The following is a 23,621-nucleotide window of genomic DNA, read 5'->3' as shown; positions in this document are numbered from 1 at the left end:
TGTCGCACAACAATTCAAATATGTCTCTTCCAAGTGCTATATTTTTCTCCATGGTTTATTCTTGCTTCATGCATTCTCCTTCCCAATGTAACACATTACCACAGACCTGGGAGATCTTGCATCAGCATCTCACGTTTCTCCAGTCAACAAATGAATTCCAATCTCTCTTTCCTTATATTTCAGATTCATTTACCTCATCTATAGATCATCTTTAGCTACTCCCCGTAAACTTCTGCAGAGTATTTAGTCTTGAATCTCTCCACTGCAGGCGCTTATCATCCTCACCCTCTCATAATAGATCATCTTTTGTGTCTTTAAGTTACTTAGAATTTCCTTTCGAGTCAATTAAGATTTGATTTATGATCTCGCGGTCTGCAGCCAGCCCCCAGAACGCATGGAGGATGATCTATTGCCACCTTTTGAGGCGCCCCTCCACCGCCACAACACTCGCGTTGATGATGGTCCTTAAAAGGTTCTCCCACTCCTGCAGCTTCCTTCCTACTTCCCCTAATAGTTCCTGCACTTCCCCCCTTGCTGCTTTCCGGCTGCGCCTGCGCACTCTAATTTTTATTGCGCCCTTGGGTCATGGCCTTCAATCGTTTCCCCATCCATCCTCCATCCATGGTTGGTACTTCCCCTAAATGTTGTAATGTTCCTGTAATGTACATTTTTTATGAATTGTCTGCCGTCTGCCGCTCTTGAATATTGTTTGTTTGTTTGTTTTCTTTTGGGTCTTTTGGAACGCGCTATTAGCATAAGTTCCGTATTATTACATTTCTATTTTCGTAGCTCATTTCTCCATAGAGGGGCTGTCGTGTCTCCCTCGAGTGCCGTTTCTCTGCTTCTCTGTCGACAAGTGTTTCTCTCCCTGTCCCTGTCCCAAAATTATCATCTGGTAGGCGATTGCATGCGAGTGTCTCTTGGAAGACGAGGAAGCATCGCCTTCGCCATCGCCTTCTTTGATGTTACAGAAACAGCAGCAGCTGTAGACGGAGATTTTCCAAGGCAGGTGGCAATTCTGTGATATGATATGGGCAAATGGAAAATGGAAAACCAGAGAGCAAAACTTCCAAAGTAGCTTAAAGTCTGGTTTTTTGATGGCCTTTGGCAGGGTTTCTTTGAGGGTTTTCGGGGATTCCTCTCGATAATGAATGGCCAAGAGACCAAGAGATGTTTTCCCACAAATTAATCAACTCTTTTTCGCTCCCCTCGCTGCCTGCAGTCAAGGCTCATTAGCCAGGAAGTGTTAGCCATTAGGACAACAGTGGAAGTGGAGTTTTATTCGGGTTAGAGGATGAGGATCTACCCTTTCTCCCTTTCACACAGGGCCTTCTCGTCTTTTGTCCTTCCCTTTTGAGACCTTTATTAATGATGTTTGTGGTTCTGCGGAGGCTCATTTCATGTCCCAGCAGGTAGCCTGATGATGTCTCTCTCTCTCTCTCATTCCCTTTAGCTGTCTGTTTTGGGCTCTGTCTTCCAATCAGAGGGCAGCGATTGAGAACTGGTTTCCCACCGTCTGTCTTGGTCAGCAGATGCTGCTTCTGTTGCCTCGTTCTCTCCCTCTCTCGCTCTTTTTGACCATCTCTGCCTCTCGGGACTCTCGGGGTACTGAAATCTGGCTCTGGATTTCGCCATTGCATTTGGACCTACAGGCCCCGCCCACATGCCAGTTTATGCTTTTCTTTTTTTTTAGGGCCACATATTTTGATTTAATTAAAAACTATGGAAAATGAAAGAAAACTCGAAAATTGAAATGGGAAATGGGAAATGGGTCTCAGGGTGCAACAGAAGGCGAAGGAGCGGAGTCACTTGCCACTTTATGTTTTGTGAATTAAGGAAAATGCTACAGGGAAAGCCAGTGAATGCAAGGAAGGAGAGTTATACCAGCTAGTGGATACCCTGGTGCAACGATTGCAGAATATCTTGCTGAAGATTCAATTAAATGAAGCAGAACTCGGCATTCAACAGTATTTTTCTTCCGGAATATTTCTTTTGCTGCACAGACACACCTTCCCAAAGATCTATTCTAGCCTGCAGCCAGCCAATTTCAATGGGTACCAAAAAGGGGGCACACACCCATGAGAAAGGGATAAAGTTAATCTGCAGCCATTGCTGAGAGCCCAGTGGGCAGAAAATAGGGCAAGGCACGAGAAGTGAGAAGAGAGAGATGTGTCTGATATTGCGGTTTGTGGCACTCAGAGTTGGAAACGGATCCCAGACGGCGGCAGTGGTCCGCAGAGGGTGGGGTGGGGGGAACGGAACCGAGACCGGGTCGACCGCCTGCTGGTGTCAAATATTTAATTCAAATGTAAATTTTTGCATATGCCACAGGGCTGTCAAATGCTTCGGTGCACAGTCAGAGGTTTACCTCTCCCCAAAAATTCTGAAAAGTCTCTCTGCCTTTCTCTCTATCTCCGTCTTTTATCTCTGTTGATCTCTGCCTCGCTTCTTGCTCCCATTCCTTCGGTAGTTTTGTACTCCACTTTCCTGATTTCCTCCTCCATTGATGTCATGGATACATTAGCGTTGCACAACGTGACATTCTCCTAAAGCCAATAATCACCTACTCGATGCTCTTTTTTCTCCTAAGTAAAGTCGCAAAAGCTTCGAGAAAAGTTACAGAAAGAAAAGCAACACCTTGAGTAGATTTTCATTTGACTTTTCGGTGTTCGCTCCACATTATTTTGGGGGCTTAAATTCGCATTTGGTATGGAGAACAGAACCAGAACCAGAACCCCGAACCAAAATCCAAAGGATCCAAGTATTTTCATACAATTAGGCAAAGGAGGGGGGCGCCACAGGCTAGAGAGTTGGCTAAGAGACGGAGTGGGGGAGTGGGGGAGAGCCATGAAGAGTAATTCCTGGCCAAATATGAACTCCACATTTGACTGCCGAAAACTTGAACAAAACTTTTGGGGCACCCACTCGTCGGTCGGGGGGAGGCACGTCCATGGCTTAGTGGGTGGTTGGTGGCACTGCCTGTTATTTTGTTTCATTTCAGGCTAAATTGCATTTTATTTGGGGAAAGCCAGCGCCAATAGGAGGAGGAGGCATAGGGGGGCAAGTGGGCGGTAAAGAGGTGGCATGGGTGGGGTTTCTAAAACGGTTTTCTTGCCTGCAGTTTGAATCTTATGCAAATATTTTCGGGATAAGCTTTTCAAAATGCCATTGGGCCCCCAAAGTGCAGGAAGAGCAGCAGAGAACCAGGCATTGTGTGTGCTGCTTCGGCCAGAGAGGAGGAGTAGAAGAAGCAGCAGAACTCATAGAATGTGGCATAGGAGGCACAGAAGGAGGCATAAGAGCAATCCCTGGACGTGGCACAGAACCAGAGGCATGGAATGGTTTTAAATTGAGCCTTGTGGACGAGACTTTCGCTTCCGTTCTCCTACCCATGTGTGTGTGTGTTGGGGGCAAGGAGCAGCTAAAAGAGGCGCACACAGGGGCAGAGGACACTGAAGGAAGCCCCCGAAACGTTTTACGGCTCAAATATAAACTCTAATGGATTTCATTTGAATGGTTTACATTGAATTAATGGGCTCCCAGAGCTAAAAGAGTGAAGTTCTTTAGAGAAATGGCCGAAAATAATGGAAAACTCCTTCTTCCTTGGAGAATTTCCACCCAAAAAAGAAAGCTTGTACTTCTAAGGATTATTTAAAGGTAAGAGGGGGTTTCTAAGGGCAAATCTCTCCAAAGGGGGGGCCTGACAAGACATCATCTCTTCTCTTCGTTCAGTACTGAATCAACGGTGCACACTGTTTATTGAACAGATGCAATTTCATCACAAAAATCGAACACGAATGATCTTGTCTGGCTCTCCACAGTCGTCAGTCGTCAGGCTGGTTGGATGGTATTTCCCCCATTCTATCAAACCAAAACCAACAAACCAGTCGAGCCCCTTGGCTTGAATTCTCTTCTAACCAACATGTTGTAGCGCACACTCTTGTGCTCTCTTATACACAACATGCTCGAACAGCTGTTGTTTTACGCGGGCTTGCAACATTTGAGAGCGCAATCATCGAACAGGTTCGAACAGATGTTGGTTGGCAGCTCTCTCTCTCTCTCTCACTCTCTTTTGGCAAGGTGTTGGACTGATGCTGTTGTTGTTTTCTTCTCCCCCTCTCCCAGCTTTATTGGGGCAACTTTGTTGTGGAGCTCTGCAACTGTTGGCAAGAGACGCCTCCAAATGTCCCACTGTGCGGGGAATACTACATGGGCTGTACATACATTTGTATCTGGCAAATACACGTAGTCGTACTCGTACTCGTACTCGTCTCTGTTCTTGCAATGCGTTGCATTGGCATTGTTATGCGGCAAGCGTCGCATTCCTTGGGCCCCAACCCCAACCCGCTACACCCCCTGCCCAATATTGGCTTGTGTCCATGTCTCTTTTTTCGCTTTTCTCTCTCTACTATTTCTATATCGCTTACCTCCTTCCTCCTTATTCCGGCCTTCTATTCTTTTTGGATTTCTCAATAAAATTACTACAAGCCACTTTCCGTTTTCCGCCTCGCGCTTCTTACCGAACTTCGAAGAGAGTCAATGAAAAAGAGAGGGAAGAGTGAGTGCTGTGCTGTCGGTTTGGCGTCGGTCGTCACGAACGTTTTACAGAATGAATCGCACATTGACATTGGCAAAGGGGGAGGCGGGACGACATTTGCAGCTGCAGCAGACTGTCCTCTGTCCGCCGCCCCCTCTCACAATAAGAATCTCCCCCATCCCAGGGTCAATGCATATTTTCGGTTAGCGTGTTGTCGTAGTCTCTCCCTTGCTCTCTGGAACGGAAGCAGACACTAGGGGAAGGAGTGTGGCAGCGAGCGCCAGGAGGCGGGCAGCAGCAGCAGCAGCGGCATGTCATAATAATTATTATAAGCAGCAGAAAGAGGGGAAGGAACGAAGAAAGAGCTTGAGAAGAAGTAGCAACAGCAACCGAGGAAGAACAAGTAGTGGAAGCAGTTAAAGGAAGCGAAGTACTGCGTCTACGTCTTTTGCGAAAAAAAAAGGAAGCATCGTAATATGAGTAGTGCAACGGCATGTGGCAGCGTTTCCCCCTATCCCCTTTCCTCGTGTGGCACCGCAGCAGCTCCGTCTGGCTGCAGGCTGCAGCGGCAGGTGAGGCTCGAAAAAACTAGTTGACTGAAATCCTTGATTTCCTCTCTCTCTCTCATTTTTGTTTGGCCTGTTCAAAGGATATGTATATTATTGCGTCAGCTCTTTCTCTGTCTCTTTCTGTGGCACGAGCAGCGGCAAGTAAACAACAATAAGAAGAAGAGGAGGAAGGTGAGCAAGAAGAACGAGGAGCAGCAGCAGCAACAGCAACAGCATCAGGCGAAGGACATTGCCTGCTGTCTGTTGTTGCACTTTCGAAGCTATTGTTGTCTGTGGTTTTTATGTTCGCAAACTTTTGCTTCTGCTCCAACTGCTGCTGCGGCTGCGGCTGCTGTTGCTGTTGCTGTTCCTGTCTCACTCTTGTCAAACATCTGTTTTGATTTGCATTCCGTCTCATTCCCTCTGTTAATCACACTCTCACTCTACCCCTCTACGCCTCTTGCGCACACACCCTCTCCCTGTCACACTCCTCCGCCCTGTCTCGCTTCCACGTAATCGCATTTTATTGGATCTCATTTTGCGTGCGGCGTTAAATCGCCTCCTAATCGCCTTTTGCCATCTTCCACTGCTCTCACCCATCAGCCACTGCCTGATGCCTCTACCCTACCATCCCCTCTGCGGCCATTGGGCTTATCCGCATTTTGCATAAATCGCTTTTTGCTTTTGCTTTTGCTTTGCTCGTCTTGTATTTCGTTTTTGTTTGATTTGCAGGAGGAGGCTCTGGCTCTGTGTTGCTATTGTTGTTTGCTCTTTCTGCGTTTACTTGTTTTTGTTGTTGTTGCTATTGCTTGTTATGTTTTGGTTTTTATTGTGTCTTTTCGCAATATATAATATTTTCACCTTGTTTTTGCATTTGTTGTGTTGTATTTTTGGCTTTATGATTTTTTTTCCTCTGTTTTCATTTTGTTTTATTTTCTTTGTGCTTCGGCGGGACGGCAATTAAAAAACACAAAAAACAACAAATATTGAGAGTGAAAATACGAATGGAAAATGGTGAAAAATGGCTACGAAAATACAGAAATAACATCCAAACAATAAGCACTTAAAAAATTGTCTTTTAAGCGAATGCAATTTTTTTTATGAGAAAATCTGTTTTATTTTTTGTTGGCCTTAATTTCATTTCACCCTCAATTTACGGCTTTTCCTGGCATTTTCTTTTCTGTTTTTGAAAAAACATTTGTGCAAGGAAATCAATTATTTGGTGACTGGATGGCAGGCAGAAGTGGGGGTGATTTATGGGTTAAATAAACAAGTTTATTTTGGGTGGGAGCCTCTCTTTAACTTTGTTGAGAGCATGGCAAAAGAATTCAATGAAATATCTTTTGAGCTTCATTCTCAATGAAATCCCAGTTATTTGTCAATTTTGATTTCCTAATATGTTTAAAATTGTCTCAAAATGTGTCATATTATGATTATCTGCATCATAATCCCATTGATAGCCTTGCCATATCTCAATCTCGCATCAAATGCCTAACAACTGAAATGGAATATCTTTAATTTCAGCTGCCGCTGCTGCTGCTGTCACTTCTGCTCCTTCTCCTTGTTTATTGGGTGTCAGAAATGTATCTACCCGATACAAGATACTTATTTATGTGGGCTATCTGCCATCTCTGCACTCTCTACATCTGATCTCTCTGCCTCTTTTGTTCAGCGACTTGTTAACATATCGAAACATCGTTTTGATATGTTGCGGTGCGGCATGCTCCCTGTTGTCTGTTCGCTGTCCCCTCTCTCTTTTCCCTTCTGCCTGCTACTCTTTGAGGTGCATCCATCAGTGGCGTGGCTCATCATCAAAAGAGACGAGACACTTCGGACTGATGTTGCTGCCTCTACATCTGCCTCTACTGGGTGCGTGCCCCGTCTTCTGCTGCTGGTGATGCTGCCTCATCTTGTGCCTCTGCTGAAGCCACTGCCGCTGACAGCTGATGAGGGCTGAGTACCTTTCTCTCTATTCCTCTCCTATTGCGAATATGCTGTCTTCCAAGTTGTATTTATGCAAGGTGCGGCCTTGATGCTCTTCAAAAACCATTGAAAAACTATAAAAGGTAGAGGAAAATTCCTTACCTTATAGAAATATACCCTGTACCATGCAAATCTGCTTCCCCTCTTTCCGTATTTTAATTCCTATTCCCATCTCAATCACTGCAAGTCTGCTGTCAAGCAGCACCACTTCCCGGTGGCAGAGCAACCCAAGCGAGGCCCTGTCTTTCCCTGATTAGCCGCGTGATATGAGGGTGCTGTGTCTACAATAATTGTTTGATAAATTGAGGGAATTGGATGCTGGCGCCTAACACAGAAATACACTTCAGTTGTTGATTGAAAGGTGGGCTTAGAAGGGGGAGAGAAGAGTAAAGTCTAAGAGCAACTTGGTAATTGTTTCAACGTCTGCGGCTCCCCTGCCGCTCCACTGCAGTGGCACCTGCAATAGCAGATGTTCCTTCACTGCTGCCATCTCGCTCTCTCTCTCCCTCTCTATGTCTTACTTCCTTGAGCTGTGCTTCCTTTTGGACGTTTACCGTTTCGCGGCCCAAAGCCCAAAAGCCACGACAAAAGCAACGACGAATGGCCTGCCTGGCAACGGCCGACCCGGCCCGACCGACGCGTGCTTCATTCGAACTTCGAACATGTTTGTGCACCTGGCGGCTCTCTCTCTCTCTCCCCCCTCCCCATGGGCAGAAGGAGAGTGGAGCGACGCGACGGGGGGGAGGACGGTGGAAGCGCGGTGGCCGGCCGGCAACTGCTGCAACACAAAGGGGTGAAAAAAAGCGAAACAACAAAACTACTAACACGGCAAACAAGACTCAGGCGCCCCCACCCCCCTTACCTTAGAGGCACGGCACTCAGTCTGCCACAAGGCGCACAGCACATTGCGAATCTATAAAAGTATCGGAGCGCATAAAAAACGGGCTCAGTAGTGAACGGTACTTTGTAACGGCAACCGGGCAAAAGCAGTCGTCGACGCGACTAACGGTATTGGAAAAAAAAGGGTAATACGAATACGAAAGTAAGAAAGAAAGCAGAAAGGCAGCCCAAGGACCTCCTTGCTGGGCCGATAAATTGAGTGCTAGAGGAACTGCTGGCCAGGATCTACGACCGCAGCAGCTTGTTCCTCATCCGCTTACGGGGTGTTGCAGCAGCAGAAGAGACAGAGAGAGAAGAGCAACAACAGCGCGAGCATCCCCCTTCCGCATGGCTTGAGAGACAAAACAAAAAAGAGTCAACACATTTCCCTTTTGGTAAGTCGTAGGAGGAGTCGTCGTCTCCCTACATCCCCCCGTTCACCGCCCTCAATAATAAATCCCTTGGCTTGAAACTTGCCAAAAATTCAACTCGAAAACTGAAATGTATCCAAAGCTGAATGTATCTGTATCTCTGTCTCTGCATCTGCATCTGAATCTGCATTTGGAAGTGCCAAGGCATCTGTGTGGCTTTTGGGTTGTAAAAACATCTGTGCTTGTCACTCTGTAGCCTTATTTGTTGGGCAAAAAGGGGGTGGGGGGTGTGGGCTTGGGTTAACTGCATTTCCTTTGGCTCCAGCAGCATCCATCCGCCTCAATGTTTTTTTCTCTCTGCAATGGGGGTGCCACATTGCGTATACGCAATCTATAAAAGTATCGGGTTTGGGTTTTGCGTTACTCCTTTTGATACTCTTTTTTAAAGGAATTTGGACTTTCTTTTACTGCTTACTATGCAGACAGGAAAGAAAGAATGGTAGATTCTATAAGCTATTCTTGATCAAAAGCGGACTAGATACTCGTCTAGTCCACCAACGTGTTCTTTATTTGCAAACTATTTCATGAATATTGATGCACTTTATAATATTTATTTAATAATAATTTAATTTTATTTTAGTTTAATTTAATATCAGTATTTAATATTATTTGCATTAAAAATCGGTAATTTTCTTTATTTACTAAATCGAAATGCATCTAAAAACGTATTAATAATGAAAAAAATGGAAAAACTTATAGCTTTGCCCTCCATCTCTGATGGGACTCTTGTCCTCTGATTTCTCTCCATGTGGGCTGCTTCCATGCTCCACATTTCGCTATCTTTTGTTCGGATCTCAAACAAGTGCTACTTCTGGCGACTGCTTGGCCTTAGCTACTGCCTCTGCCGTCAGACTGACTCTGTTCTACAGTTTCTTTTGTTCTACCCAAATAGTATCTGCTGAATGGCTGGGATGTGCGTGTGCTGCGTCGTGTAGGAAGGACTGGCTGGCCAACGATCGATGGAGAGCCAGAGCCACACATTACATTCTGTGTGTGGGCTGCCGCCACACGCACCCACTTTTGGATCGATTCTCCGATTTGAATCTCTACGAGCGTTCGAGTGGATCGCCCGAATATAGATGGTCATTCATCTTTTTAGCACTTTCTGGAATGGTGCGAGAATATCGAGTGAATGATCCCACAAGGTGTGCTACTCTTTCGCTCGCTGGGCCTTTTGTTTACACAAATCTTTGCGATTAAATTTATTTAAATATTCACTAAAGTATTCCATTCAATTCGTTGCGTTGCGTTGCGAATTCATTCACTTTTCCCCACGTTTGTTCTGTTTCGTTTCTTTCTGTTGAAGTTTTTTTGTTGTTGTTGTTGTTTGCAGATTCATTCATGGGAACAAGTGCAGAGATACAGATACCCATGCCCCCCCGGTGCAGATTCATCGTCAGCTACAGATACAGATAAATCACGCTTCCACTCAATGACATCAGACGGGGGGTCTCTCTCTCTCTCTCTCTCTCTCTCTCGAGGAGTGACACTGCCTTGAGCTTTTTTTCAGACTGCACAGAAAAATATGAAAAATTATTGCGTTTGCTATTTTTTAAAAATTCATACGCATTGCATTTTGTCTTTTTTTTATACTTTTCTCATTCGTTTTTTGTGTAATATTTTTTTGTAATTATGTCAAGTTTGCTTCTTTTTTTTACACACCTATCGAATGGTGCGAGGGGAGGGTATACCCCAAGCATAGAGGGAAAGGTGCGAAAACCCAGAGACCGTTTCTAGAGCCAAAAACTGAAATTGAAACAGAAATACTCGTAATAATAATAAAGGCCCCACAATACAAAAAGAAAAGACCCAAAGACCTGATTTCTTAATGGTTTAGTTTTGTTTCTAGTTGTTTTTTTTTGGGTTGCTTTTCTTTTTATGTGTTTCTGCGGAAAGTGGAAAAGTTATGGAAAAGATACATACATACATACATACATATATGGAAAAGATACTCGCATGAATGTGCAAAAGTTTGTTCTGTGTTTGGGTTTGGGTTTGTTTTAAACATAAATGAAGTTAGATCAAAGGAGTAGAGAGAGTAGCTTGAAACGGGGAGCGTGCAGAAAGTGTGCAGAAAGTATCAAGAAAATATCTGTATACAAATTGTAGAACTTTCTTACATTCAATCATATGAGTAATATGTATGGGGTTATTATACACATATATATTGAATTACTTACCCTCTGTCTCGATTTATGTAGCGTAGTATTTTGATGTAGTATCCATGCCAATAAATATAAGACTATGTTTCTCTTTGGTCGTTTGCTTTGGCTTACTCATCCTTTCTTCCTAAAAACAAGAAATACCATTTAAATTAAAATTTTTATAGTTTTATGGTTTAAAAAAGAGACACACAATTTAATCAATTATAAAGACTTTTCTCGATCCATTCGATGATCTTTAACAACCCAATCTGACACCTTAATCCATCCCCATTTTCAGCATACAATTTCCTTTAGTTTTTAATTCAAACTTTGAGATTCCATCAAATGATTTGTGTTCTCTATTCTCTGGGTTGGCCTTTGTGTTGTTTCCCAGCAATTTCAACACACATACAAAAGACTCTTGACTGCTGCAAGAGTTTATATATTTAATCATTCTTAAGCTGTCAACAAATTGCCTTCTGTCCTCGGCCACCAACCCACCCCACCATTGCCGCCCGCTAATCAAGCCACTCTCTGGGCCACCTTTGACCTTCATTAGTGTCAGAGTGTCGTCTCCTATTCGCATTAATCTAAGAAACATTTCAAGTTGAGCAAAAGAAGACAATGGCTCAGAGGCAGTTTTGTAGTCTGTCTTCAAGTTTCAAGGTGCACACACACACACGCACACAAAAAAGTTACAGATGGAAGCACACAGATACAGGTACAGATACACACATAGAGATTGCAGATTGTTGAGGAGCTAATAAATTAGTGCATTTTATGCTCAAGAAATTTAATAAATTCAACAAAAGCGAGGAGGAGCATTGCATAATCCAAGAGGCAGCTGCCACCCCTTGCTTTTTGGAGGCGCCTCTCAGTCTCAGGGCGACACAAAACAAAGAGTATTTCGTGGTGTATTCTTGGTGTGTGTGTGTGTGTGGCATGGACTGAAGTGGCAAGTGGCGTGTGTTGCATAAAACCGAAACCAAAGTCCGAAAAAAAAAAACAGCAACACCTAAGGAAAAACCTTCGTGGAAAATAAAGAGAAATAGTGAGAAGAAAACGGTGTAAAAAAGTAGAAAAAGAGGAGGAAACAAATAGAGAGGAGAGGCAAAAAAGAAGCAGAGCACCGATGTGAAAAGTTGAATGCCTAACAAGTTGAAACACGCGGAAAATGCGAAGCGAGTTTGAACACAACACAACAAAAAAAATAACAGAAAAAAATGAAGAAAAAATAAATAAGAAAAAACAAAAGCTCAAAGATGAAGCACACAACAACAACAACAAGAGCAGCAACAGCAGCAGAAATAACAACAAGAACAATGCGTCGGAAAATGTGGAAATGTCTTGGGAACCTTGCAAAATGGATGAAGGCAATGCCGCTGCTGCTGTCTCTGCTGCCGCTGCTGCCTCTGCTGTTGCTTGTCTGTCGCTGTGTCTGGATGCAGTTTCGTTGAATTAGATAAAAGTTTAGGAAATGTTTATGCCAAAAGTAAAGCATAGAGATGAATAGCAGAAGAAATACTTTTTCTTACCCTTTAAGAAAATTGTGGAAAGCTGTTTCAGGTGATTTCAAAGAAGAAAGGACACTCAAGGGGAAAATCCTAAAATCCCTAAAGAATTTTCTCTTCATTTGCTGTTTCAGGTGTTGTTCTTATTCAAAAGATTTTCATTTAATGAAAACATTAGGTACTAAATATCAAAGTTGTTCGACTTCATAGCTCCACCACGAGGGAATACCTCTTCTGAACTACATTGAATACCTAAAATATAATATTATCTACTAATGCCAGGGTATTCCATCTTCTCCATCAGACCATTGCTAGACCCACTCTATTCTGAAGGTTTTTTCCTTCTTAAGTTTTTTCCGCGTGCACAGGTGAAAAGGAGTCAGGCGGCTGCTCTGTAGGGCGGCTGGCTGGCTCTCTGGCAAATGGCAGGCGGAAATGCACCGAAAATAAATGTGGGTAAAAATGCCAAGGAAAACTACGACTACAACTACGACTAGTATCTAGATACGAGTACGAGTACGAGTATCTGTATCTGTAACTGTGAGTGTTTCTCCTGAGTCTTTAGAAATGGGGGAATGTTGTCTGCACGTAAATATTTCACACAAAACACAAAACTTGAGGCAAATTACGACAGAAATGCCAGGGGAGTCAGCAGCAGCAGCAGCAGCAACAGCAACAGCAGGCAGCAGTAGGGGGTCTGAGAGTAAGGCACTGAGTGGCGCAGGGGACGGAGGGGGGTGGACTGGGGCAAGAAATGCCTAACCAGCGCAATGTGCAAATCCGAATGCGAAATATGAATCACAAGAATCGACGGCAACGGCAGAAGCACAACAACAACAACAAAATACCTGAAGACGATCCGCCAAGGGAACTCCACTCTGCCGCCGCCACACAGTCATCGCTTATCGGTAATTCCCCCCGTCCTCACCCCTTCATCGCTCTCCACCATCCATCCGGCGCTCGGTTCATTCATCAATGCTCTTTGTGGCTCAGGTGAATATTTCGTGCGCGCGACTAAAACAAAAGAGAAGAGAAGAAACCGAAGGCGAGGGCGGCGGCGAGGGCGAAGGGAGAGTGAGATAAGACACCGAAGCGATAAACCAAAACAAAGCAAAGAAAAGAAAGAAAAAGTCAAGCTTTTGGGTGAAATAAAACGAAGCTTAAGATACACTTAAAGAACGATTATTACAATGATATTTCCAAGGGATATGTAGGCCGATTTGGTTCGACTTTTGTGTACTAATATAAAGCTTCCGATTACCTAGCACCCTGATATAGTGTACCCAACTTTACAGCAGAAAAGCTAATCAGAACTAAGAGAAAATATTACGTATCCGTTATATAACGCTACCAATTTAGCTGAGGATCAGGCTATCTACTTCTATAATAAATTCAAATTGGGAAACACTTGCCTCTCTGCCTAACAGAGACCTCCACGAAATCCTAATACCCTACTCTAACGAAGAGTACCAGCCAAAAACAACAAACAGACAAAAGCGAGTGTGCACTGTACAAAACAAAACCAACAAGCAAACAGGCAAGCAAACATTCAAAGAATGCCTCAAATGCATCTCGCAGATACAAAAACACACACATTCTGAAACTTACGTGTGAAACGACACTAAACCGCGGCAGCCGACAAATTCTGTTGAGATTGCAGCAGCCAGCAGCAGCCAGCAGCCGCAGCACCCAGAAAATTTGGCAAACATCTCTGAAAAGTGCAGAAAAAGTGAAACGGAACTCTGCCAGGGCCGCCAGTAGTCGTTGAATCTATTTGGCTGGGTGAGTCAGGGCCCACGCAATGCAAACGGAACGGAACACCTGAAATCCGCAAACGATAACATAGACACAGACACAGACACAGACACTCGTGTATCAGATGCCCGGTTGAGGCCCCCCACCCCCCCAAACAAGTTTCTTCTGAGGCGTGGGCCAAGCCCCTTGGTCACACATTGGACTTTGACGTCAGCAAAACCCAAACCGAAGGTAGAAGTTGCTTTGACCAACTATCAGAGCAATAGTAGAGCTATTGACACCATTTGAATGCCATTTGGAATGGTCATTATACATCGGAGAGTGGGGGGTGTCGGTGGGATGTTATCCAGGGTATTCCCTGCTGTATCGTTCTGCGGAAAGTTTTGCATTTACCCCAAAAGTGTTTCTCATGTGACAAATATTTGTCAGGCGGATGAGATTGTTCATCCATTAAATGTGAATCCGAGAGCTTGGCTGGTCAACAAATTTCATAATTCAATAAAGTTTCAATTGAAACTTGTTTAGGTGCAGTGCGTTTCGCAAGCGTAAGTGCATCGAATTATAGCCTACATCTAGCCCCATACGATAATGGAACTCAAAGATTAATAGCTACACATTTTTGTTGAATTAAAGCATATTAGAAATATATGAGGGCTATATCACCGATTTGTGTTGTTTTTAATAGGGTTTTCAGTTCGATTTGAATGACTTACAATCACCAACCGCACTGTCCCTCTCAAGCGAGTATCATCTAGTATTTATGAATGAATTAAAGTGGAAATCAGAGATAAACCAAATACACAAATCGTTTACAAAGAGTTATCCGCTGTTATTTGGGTTATTATTTCACACAAACAGAATGTGGAAAAAAACACAAAACGAAAAACTGAAAAACCAAAAAAGAAAAAGCTTTGAAAAACAAAAAAATATGAGCAAAACATAGAAATGAAATGCACAAATGATACAAGAGAATAGCCGCCAATAAAAACGAATAAAATATTTGTAGGCGAATGCATACATATGTATGTATGTATGTGTGTATGTATGTGTGTATGTATGTATCGATGTAAAATGTGAAATATTCTGGCAATTAAACAACAAAAAGGCATTTAATTCTTGGTTGCAGCTAGTTTTTTTTTGTTTGGTTGGGATTTGGCTGGGTTTTTGTTGAATTTAAATGTGTGCAACCGCAACACGAATTATGCAGCAGATTTACAAGCCATTTGGTAGACGGCAAAAAAAAGGTGCACAAATATTTATAATTAAAGCAGGAAAAGAACCGAACCATCTACAGATAAATAGATCGCTCTGGCCATGCAATCATTGATCAATGTACTGTATCTGCCAGATGCACTGGCGGATATGCAGCCAATCTGCATCTGCAAATGACCAACGGAGAGATACAGATACAGATACAAACAGTGAGAGAGTGGGGTGGGGAGAGCGGCGTTGAACAGTTAACTCAATTAACTTATAAAATGTAAACTATGCGATCCAGCAACAGCTTCAGATACAGCTCTCCACAACTGCAGATACAAAGAAAAATACAAGCTTCAGCTTCCAGCTGCCACAGCGCGAGCTGAGCTCCAACAAAGAAGCTCAGTGAGCTAAACGGCAACGGTGATTAACTTTTGTCCATTCCCCACAGCTAGAGATGAGAGCGTGAGCGAGAAAGATATTCATATTTGGGCGCATCGATGCAATAGATGGAAGTCTCTCTTGCTCTTCTCTGACTTTTCTTTTGGAGAAAGACTCACGACAGCAAGCCTCTGGGCACATCTCTAGTCCCCACGTCTGGGTCGTCATGGGCTTTCCCATATGTAGATGCGTGCAAAGAGATACGTGAATGTATCTACAAGTTACAAGTTACGCTTTGCAGACTCGCGTATTCACCTGAGCGCGAATAATTACCACGCCACAGGAGCGTGGGGACGCCAGGGGTGATAGCGGCAGGGGGGCAGACAGGTAGGCGCCGTCATCTCAAAGAAGAGGCGTACCAGGGGCGGAACGGGCCCACTGACTAAAGGCAACAACATTGTTGGGCCGCCGCCGCGCAGTGAATGTTTCCTCGCTGCGAAATGTAGATCGCACGCCCCGAAAGGGGATGGATTGAAGAGGCCAGCGAGCTGTGGCAGGTGCAGAGGGGCAGCACGGCAGCGCTGTGGCAGGTGCAAAGGGGGGGCTGGAACTGGGTGGGTCATTGGTGGGTCGATGGCAGCGCCAGCGGTGCTAATGTGGTTATGAACGCCAGTTGGCAGGTCAGTCCAAGTCGGGGCCGGAGACGTCGCTAATCGAAATGTGATAATCGCACCAGGCAAAGTCTCTAGTTCATTGAGCCCCAACAACCAGCCGCAGCAAAGGCAGCAGAGAAAATTCGAGAAAGAGAGGTAAACTTCGCATTTGCACTGATTTTACCATAGCTATTGAACTCATTAATGGAGCCACAGTCTATAGAAAGTAGCTCAATACATGGATCAAACTTTTCTCGGTAGATCGCACTTTTTGCTTTTAGGTAAATCAGGGGCTGATGTGGCTATGAGAGAAATCTGAATGATGGATGCGTATTTTGATGAAAGTTAGAGTTTTATTTCGGATTCCAAACTGAAGATTCTTTTGCGATTTTTTTGCTTATGCAATTTTTCAGCCATACATGCAAAGAACTCTAGTTCCCCCTCTCTGAACAGTTCTCTGGTATATCTCTGTGTTCCGTCTGTTCTTGTCTCCAGTTCCTTCCTTCCTTCCTGGACAATCTGTTGCTTTTTTGTTGTTGTGAGAACAAAAGGCTTGCCATTTCTATTACCATGAGAACTGCCTGTTCTTCCCCCCTTTCGGAATACTTTTCTTCTGCTGCTTTTCTTTTGCTGTGTTTCTTATTAACATTTTCCCCACCCACACCACACCACACTCTGCTGCAGATGGGGCGATGGGTGGGCACACAGAATAATTGCCTTTTGATGTCCGCCTTTGGCAATGGTCATGTCTGGGTCGGGGGACCAAGAACCCCCTCCGGTTCGTCTCTCTGGCTGCGCATTTAAAGCCACATTAATTGTTATGATTTACAATGAGAACAATCATAAATTAATTATTCATGGGGCAACAAACAAGCGACGCAGCCAGTGTCCACTCCACTTCTTCATTGTTTTTCATTTTTTGCCCCGCAAATTCCTTCCTTCCTTCCTTGGCCTTGGGTCAACGTCACCGACGATTGCAATTTCCGCTGGCTGCTGGCTGCCGCCTGGCCTGTGACTTCTGGCTTCTGGCCGCTGCTTCCTTTGCCTCATTGGCGGAAAATCGGCGGCAGATCCGCGGCGGCCATCAGCATCCAATTAGCTAACGGAACTACGTGCAAATCGTTGCATCTCGGATTGGAACGGTCGCGAGAGAGATACTTTTGTATCTTTTATGGCTGGGCAAAAGCGGGTTAATTGATGGCTTTTGCATTAAATTGCTTCACCAGAGAAAGATAGTTAGATGTGCGGAGGAGAGGGGGTGTGTGTGAGATAGAGAGAGAGAGAAAGCAACGATTGACCCGCGCTCTGTGTGCCATTTGTATCTTTGTATCTTTTGCATGAAGTTAATTATCTTGAGAGTGGTTCGTGCTGCAATTTCCATAGATATTTATTAGATCAGCGCACAGTGAAATTCTCAGGGAGAGCATAAATCAAGTGATCTCAGATATGCCATCTGCTGGCCATACGTGAGTGCCCATCTCTATATCTTGTATCCATGGGATCTAGTATTCCAATTATTGTCTAGACAGCGTCTCGTATGTGTGTGTGTGTATTTTTCGGTGGGGGGGCCGCCACGCACTTTAATCGGATGCGTGCCTAATTTATTGGATATGTCATCGTAAGTCTGCCCCCAAACAACCAAACAACCAAACAACCTTCCTCCCTTCGGAGCTTTCGCCTTCACAAACTACACCACGCGTATTCTATGCCAAAAATATTCGTCATTTCCTCCCTCTGGCGGCATTCCACAACATTTCAGTGTCTTTGCCGTCTTTTAGTTTTCGTTTTCGTTTGGCTCTGGTCTCCATGCCATATCGGCTATATATCTACAGAAATGCTCAATGTTTCAGAACTAAACCCCCCTACATTCGATCTGTTTTGTTGGTTTATCGTTTGGGTTTGCGTGATTCATTTCCACCATTATTATTATTTTTGTTTTTGGTTTTCTTTTTTCTGAACATTATGTTTGTCTGTCTTTTATTTTTCGTTTATTATTATTCTTGTATTTTCCTATATTTCCGTGTGAACTTCCGTTTATACCACTCTTCCTCGCCCTCCCCCTCTCGCTATCGCTGTCGCTGTCTCCTCTGTCCGAAAAGGCAAAAGTTTTGGAACGTGTTTGAAATATTGATAGCGAATGAACAGAGTGCCAGCGACAGAGCCACGGCACCAGGGACAACCACAACAGCAACCCACACTGCACAGCACTACACTACACAACGCTCTCACATGTACGCTTGGACCTTGCACCATCATCCATTGGGTGGTTGTTGCAACCGACAATCAGGCAACACCTACTGCTGGCCAAAAGTTGTCCATTACCCGGCTCCATACCCACGTTCCTCCATCCCTTCCTCCCTCCCACCGTCCGTCTGTCTGTCTGTCTGAGTGTCTGTCGTTTGTCTGGCTACCACCTCTCCTCTCTCCACTCTTTCCTCTATCCGGCTAAAAGCCCTGTCGTCTATAACCCTCTGCTTTGTGGTTCTTGTTCTCCTGTCCGTTTGGCGGTGGTTCGGTGGTGTCTGAGGCAGGGTGGTGGCCTGGCCCCTTTTACGGTTGCATTAGACAATAACTGGTAATAATCGTTGAACCGTAAAATAAACATGGATACCCATGTGCACTTGTTTAGGCTGAAACAACAGCAACATCACGAACACAACCTCCACAGTGGTCGGTCAGGTGGTGTCTTTGTCGCTGCAGGTGATTATATTGTATGTCCATCTGTCTGTCCGTCTGTTTGTCTGTCCGCTCCACCATCCAATGTCCGATGTCGTCTGCCGGACGTTAACTGATTTGTGCATTGACGCGAAGTCGTAGAAATATACGAAAAGACATAAATACTTAAGCAGCAAGACAGACAGGCCAAGAAAGCAAAACGAGTGGAAAGGGTGTACGCGCTTCTTGCGGTTTTTTCACTGATCAGAGAAAATTGCATAAACATGAGCATATGCCACTGGATGCATTCCAATCCAATAGGTAATTTATATTCGTCATCGAATGCTGGTTTCTTTTGCATATCCCTACCATGAATCAGAGAATAAATTTAGCTGTCGATTCAAATAAATCTTTGTATTTAACAAAATCTTGAAACAAGAAAACGATCTTCATGGATGTCAAACTTGAATTTAACCCAAGACAATCCCATCTCCCATATTGTCTAGTGGTTAGGATACCCGGCTCTCACCCGGGAGGCCCGGGTTCAATTCCCGGTATGGGAAACTGTTACAAGTTTCTTTTTTGTGTGTTTTTTATTCTTTTTTCGTTGATCATTTAATTTTATTTATATATTTTACGCTTCTGTTTTTGTCGCTTCTCCGTTTTTTTTTTTTGTTTGTTTGTGTGGACCGGACCACCTACGAATTTGAAAGCTTGAGATTCCGTTCCGTTTGTTGTTCCAAATGTCTGAAATCTCAATGCGACATCAAGAGCACAATTTCAGAATCAGCTTCTGCTTCAGCATCAGAAGAGCTCTTCTTCTGTTGAAATTGGACGTACAACAAAGGCAATCTCTGGTGGTTTAAGTTTTATGTGGAGCGTTTAATGGCATAGAGATGGACAGTCCAAGAGTGGAGTGGAGTGGAGTGGGGCAGTGCGGAGCGGCTTGTTGCATTGTGGCATCAGTGTAGTTCCGGGGGTAAGGGCAAGTGTTTCACACAGTAAACACAAGTTAATGAAATTAAAACGTAAGCAGCAGACAACGGCAGCAGCAAACGCAATAAACACAAAAGAAATTACAATTAAATTGAAAGCAAAGAGAAAGACTGAGCGAGTGAGCGAGTAAGGGAGTGAGTGAAGGCCCTTCCTTCCCACAGGTCTCTCTCTCTCTCTCTGTCTCTCTCTGCCCCTTTCCCTCTTGCAGTCTCTTGTCTGACATGCAATCCAAATGGAAATGAACTTTGAAGCTCTCTCTGGGGGCTGCGTGGGGGTCGGGTCGGGGTCTCTTGAAGAAGTCTTGAGAAGTAGTTTCGATGCCCTATCGCGATGCTCCATTTGTGCCCTCCCCCCCTGTGCCGCGTCTTCAGCGTCTTCTGCGCTGCTCTGCTCTGATGATGGCGTGCGCGACTTTTAATCGCATTCGTTTCACAATTGACGGAATTTTTATTGTGAAATGAGCAAAGTAAAGCAAAGCAAAGACTTTGGGAGCACTCTAGCTCTAGTACTCCCATGCATGTACATCTATCTGTTATAATGCGAATAAAAAGTGAAAACCTTTCCCATGCAGCATTGGCTACAATGAAAGCTCTTCATAGGTGTACCACATTTGAGTTGACTGTACTCCATCTTCATCTCCGCCTCCTATTGCACTTGTTTTTTGTTTTTTACCCACTTTTTCCACCCACCAAAAGTAAACATTTTTCAATTATAGTTTTATAATAATTTTCTCGTCATTGTTTTTGTTTTATTTTTCTTGTTGTTGCTGCATTTTGTTAGTGTAACTTTCTTTGGTATTCTTTCACTTTTTTTCGTACCGCCCACTGGCGTGGCAGTTCCAAGTGCTGGCTGGGGTGCTCTGAGGGAGCTGCCAACTCATTTTTTGTGTTGTTGTACATAACTTTTGCTCTCAACCCAAGGCATTTTTAAGCCGAGACTATAATTATATATTTTTTATTTCGCTCTCACTCGCATTTCCCTCTCTTTTCCTTTTCTGCCGGCTATGGGGTATCGTATCCCCTGTGGCTGCAGTAATTAAATTTGTTTTCTGTCTTTCTTCCATTTTCCCCTGCCAACTTTTTGCAAAAAGTAGTTACTTAAGGGGGAGCTGCGTGGTGCTCCACCTAGGGATTCCCTGCCACATTTTCTTGGAAATAATTTGGAATGCGTTTCATGGCAATTTGAACTGCATAAATCAATAAAAAAAAATATAAGGGGTGGTGGGGGGGGGCGGAATACTTGAGGAAATACTCACATATTTGACAAAAAAGAAAAAGATGGGGGCGCAATGCAAACACAAATAGTCAGCATTATGTAAATGAAATGTTTGTCCAATGCAAACACAGAAAATGCGGTCGAAGGAAGGAAACTAGAACAGCAGCAGTTTCAGCGGGGAGAGGGGTTGGGGTAAAAAACAGTAGCAGCAGAGAGTGGCGAGGTAGCAGCCACATCAAGGAGCTTGCATAGGTTGGAGGTTGCTGAAAAGAGTCCTTGCATAATCAACTTCAACTGCGAGTTGAACTTCGATTTTTGCCTTATGCCAAATGAGGCAGCAGGCAGGCAGCAAGCAGGAAGGCAAATAAAAACACACACACACACAGAGAGAGAGAGAGAGAGTGAGAGAGAGGGAGAGAAAGAAAAAGCCAAGAGAAAGGAGAGGGAAAGCAGCGAAATATTGCAAAGAAAGGTGAAGAGAAGAGTGGCGTAAAGGCCAGGCCAGCTCGGCGCACAGGAGGAAGTTGTTTTGTTTCTTGCAAGGATATTGTGCGTTTCAGTGTCCTGCACGAACAAACAAGTTGCGTGCCAAGGACAACAACAGCAGCACCAGCACCAGCACCAGCAGCAAAAGGAGAACTTTGCGCAAAAGCTACACAAGCACCAGAAATCGAAATGTTTAAGGACATTAAGGATATACACCTGTCGATATTTTTACAGTTTTTGGCATGCGGCAGGGCACCATTAACCGGTTGTGCCCAGCCGATCATTAAAAGGGAAACAGCAGCAGCAGCAGCAGCAACAGCAACAAACTTCCGCTTGGCAAAACTCGTTTGTGCTTGTACAGTGAATACAGGGAATGAAAGGGAGAGACACGACGACACAAGCAGGACCTTCGACTTGCTCCTGGCTCCTGTTGTTTTCGGGCCCAAAGGTAATCACCATTAAAACTCATTACCAAGCGAGCACCAAACCACACCACAACAGAACTGAACAGAACAGAACAGGACAGAAGAGAACAGAATGGAGTGCTGGACAGGACATGGCAGAACACGCCATGGGACTCCGAACCCTAACTCCGAACTGGAAATAGAAACAAAACCCAAAGGAGGAGCCACCACACACATGAGAGTCGTCCTGTATGCTACGGAAAACTCACTAACCAAAGCTCAGTATTTCATGAGGATTAGTTGCAATAAGATTGCAGGGATTTCTGGCGGAACCACAACTAGTTTTTGAGGGGCAAGTGAGGGTGTGTGGGGGCTCTGCATGCTAGGTTACAGTTAAAAGATCTGGGATGCTTTATGGCAAGCCAAAAGTGTAAGTAAATTGGGGCATTGAACTTTAATGAAGGGACGTCTCTGCTTAAATAAAATCTAACTTTTATTTATGGTTGAATTGTGGCATAGGGGTTCCAATATGATTGTAGATTTCTTAGCTGAATATCTAAGGGTTCAATCTTTATTTATGGCAAGACTCCTCCATTAGTTACAGGATTACGATTTGCTTAAGATTTGAGGATTATAGCTACACTTTTCCATTGTCAGGGGAGGATTGCTCAAAAGATTTCTTTAGAGGCTTTTCATTATTCGATTTCCATTAAGAACACTTTCATTATTGCTTTTCTGGTCGTCTTTGCTTTCCTCTAAAGATTTCCGAAATTCCATCTTAATCTGAACTTTGGGCACATTTCGAGGGTTGCATTTAACCTTTCTGCCGCCTCTTTTTTTTGCCGCAGCGGAAATAAATTTCTTGTGTGTGCAAAAATATAAAAAGAGAAATAAATTCTTGACTTTTTTATGGCCGTCTAGGTCTAGGGCCATTAAAGAGCGGATGGATACGAGAGGTATACCTCGGGGGAGGGGAAATGGCAGAAATGGGGGACTGGGTGTAGACCTGAATGATGGCGCCGCCTTTTGGCGTTGTCGTCTGCCAAATCGAGAGACGAGACGAAGACGAGAGTCGCCTCGAATTGCGCTGCAGTTGTCGTCGTCTGGCAGCATACAGCATTGGATGGGGGACACAACAACCGAGAGAGGAGACAACCTTGAGCTAATTTGGCCCACTGTAATCCCCGTTCTTTCTGACTCTGTGACTCATGTGTGTGTTGTGTCTTTATTTCTTTCCAGGAGGCCAAAACCGGGGGCCCAGACAGCATTCCGAGAGCGCATCTCATGATGACAGCAAACGCCGCCACTGCTGCTGCTGCCACAGTCGGTGCTGCTGCTAAGTGGGGCACCGTCACAAGGCAGACGCCCCAAAAATAGACACACCGACGAACGGAGTGGAGAGAGATGCTGCCCAGCAGCAGCAGCAGCAGCCGCAGCACCGTAGTGCAGATGCCGCCACCGCCGCCTCAGGTCTGTGCCTCCGCCTCCACCACATCGCATTCGTCTGGCCTGGTGCTGGGCGTCTGTTGTGACCAGCTGATGCCACAGCATTCGCATTCCCATCCACATCCAGTGCATCGCACGACGACAGCAGCCCCCGTTCCAGCAGCATCAAAGAAGGAATCATTGGAGAAGGAGAGGCACAAGGAGAGGCAGCTTCTTGCCACCAAATGGCCACCGCCTTGCTTCATTGTCCTTGCCTCGCTCCTGGAGGTGAGTGTGGAGTCCACTGGAGTATCATTTCTGCAGTGCTGGCGCTTTTAATGCGATTAAACTCTCGACCCGAGGGTTGATTGAGGGCCACCGTAACGTAACGTTTGTGGCGATTTTTGGGTGACGGAAGGTT

At 44.6% G+C, this 23,621-nt stretch overlaps 1 protein-coding gene, 1 long non-coding RNA gene and 1 other non-coding gene across 4 annotated transcripts in view; 2 read left to right on the top strand and 1 right to left on the bottom strand.

Annotated features, from left to right (window-relative positions):
- The window catches only part of LOC121404657, a 23,829-nt gene extending 13,171 nt beyond the window's left edge, over nt 1–10,658 (bottom strand). The window contains exon 1 of the long non-coding RNA XR_005968127.1: nt 10,559–10,658. This is a non-coding gene — a long non-coding RNA (uncharacterized LOC121404657). The remainder of the gene's footprint in view (nt 1–10,558) is intronic.
- On the top strand, nt 8,027–23,621 carry LOC121404656. Of its 2 annotated transcripts, none has more exons than XM_041594595.1 (2): nt 8,027–8,342; nt 23,015–23,621. In XM_041594595.1, the coding sequence occupies exon 2, from the start codon at nt 23,180–23,182 to the stop codon at nt 23,537–23,539; it is 360 nt and encodes a 119-aa protein (XP_041450529.1). In that variant the 5' UTR covers nt 8,027–8,342; nt 23,015–23,179; the 3' UTR covers nt 23,540–23,621. The 2 variants fall into 2 exon arrangements, with proteins under 2 accessions (XP_041450529.1, XP_041450531.1); XM_041594597.1 differs by lacking the exon at nt 8,027–8,342 and adding an exon at nt 13,920–14,019.
- Trnae-cuc lies at nt 19,166–19,237 on the top strand. Its single transcript has one exon. It is a non-coding gene; the product is annotated as a tRNA-Glu (tRNA).

The sequence above is a fragment of the Drosophila obscura genome, unplaced genomic scaffold (assembly GCF_018151105.1).
Source record: "Drosophila obscura isolate BZ-5 IFL unplaced genomic scaffold, ASM1815110v1 contig_30, whole genome shotgun sequence".
In the NCBI taxonomy this organism is placed as follows: Eukaryota; Metazoa; Arthropoda; class Insecta; order Diptera; family Drosophilidae; genus Drosophila; species Drosophila obscura.
Note: the sequence above shows the minus strand (reverse complement) of the source record. Positions and strands in the feature narration are given on the sequence as shown.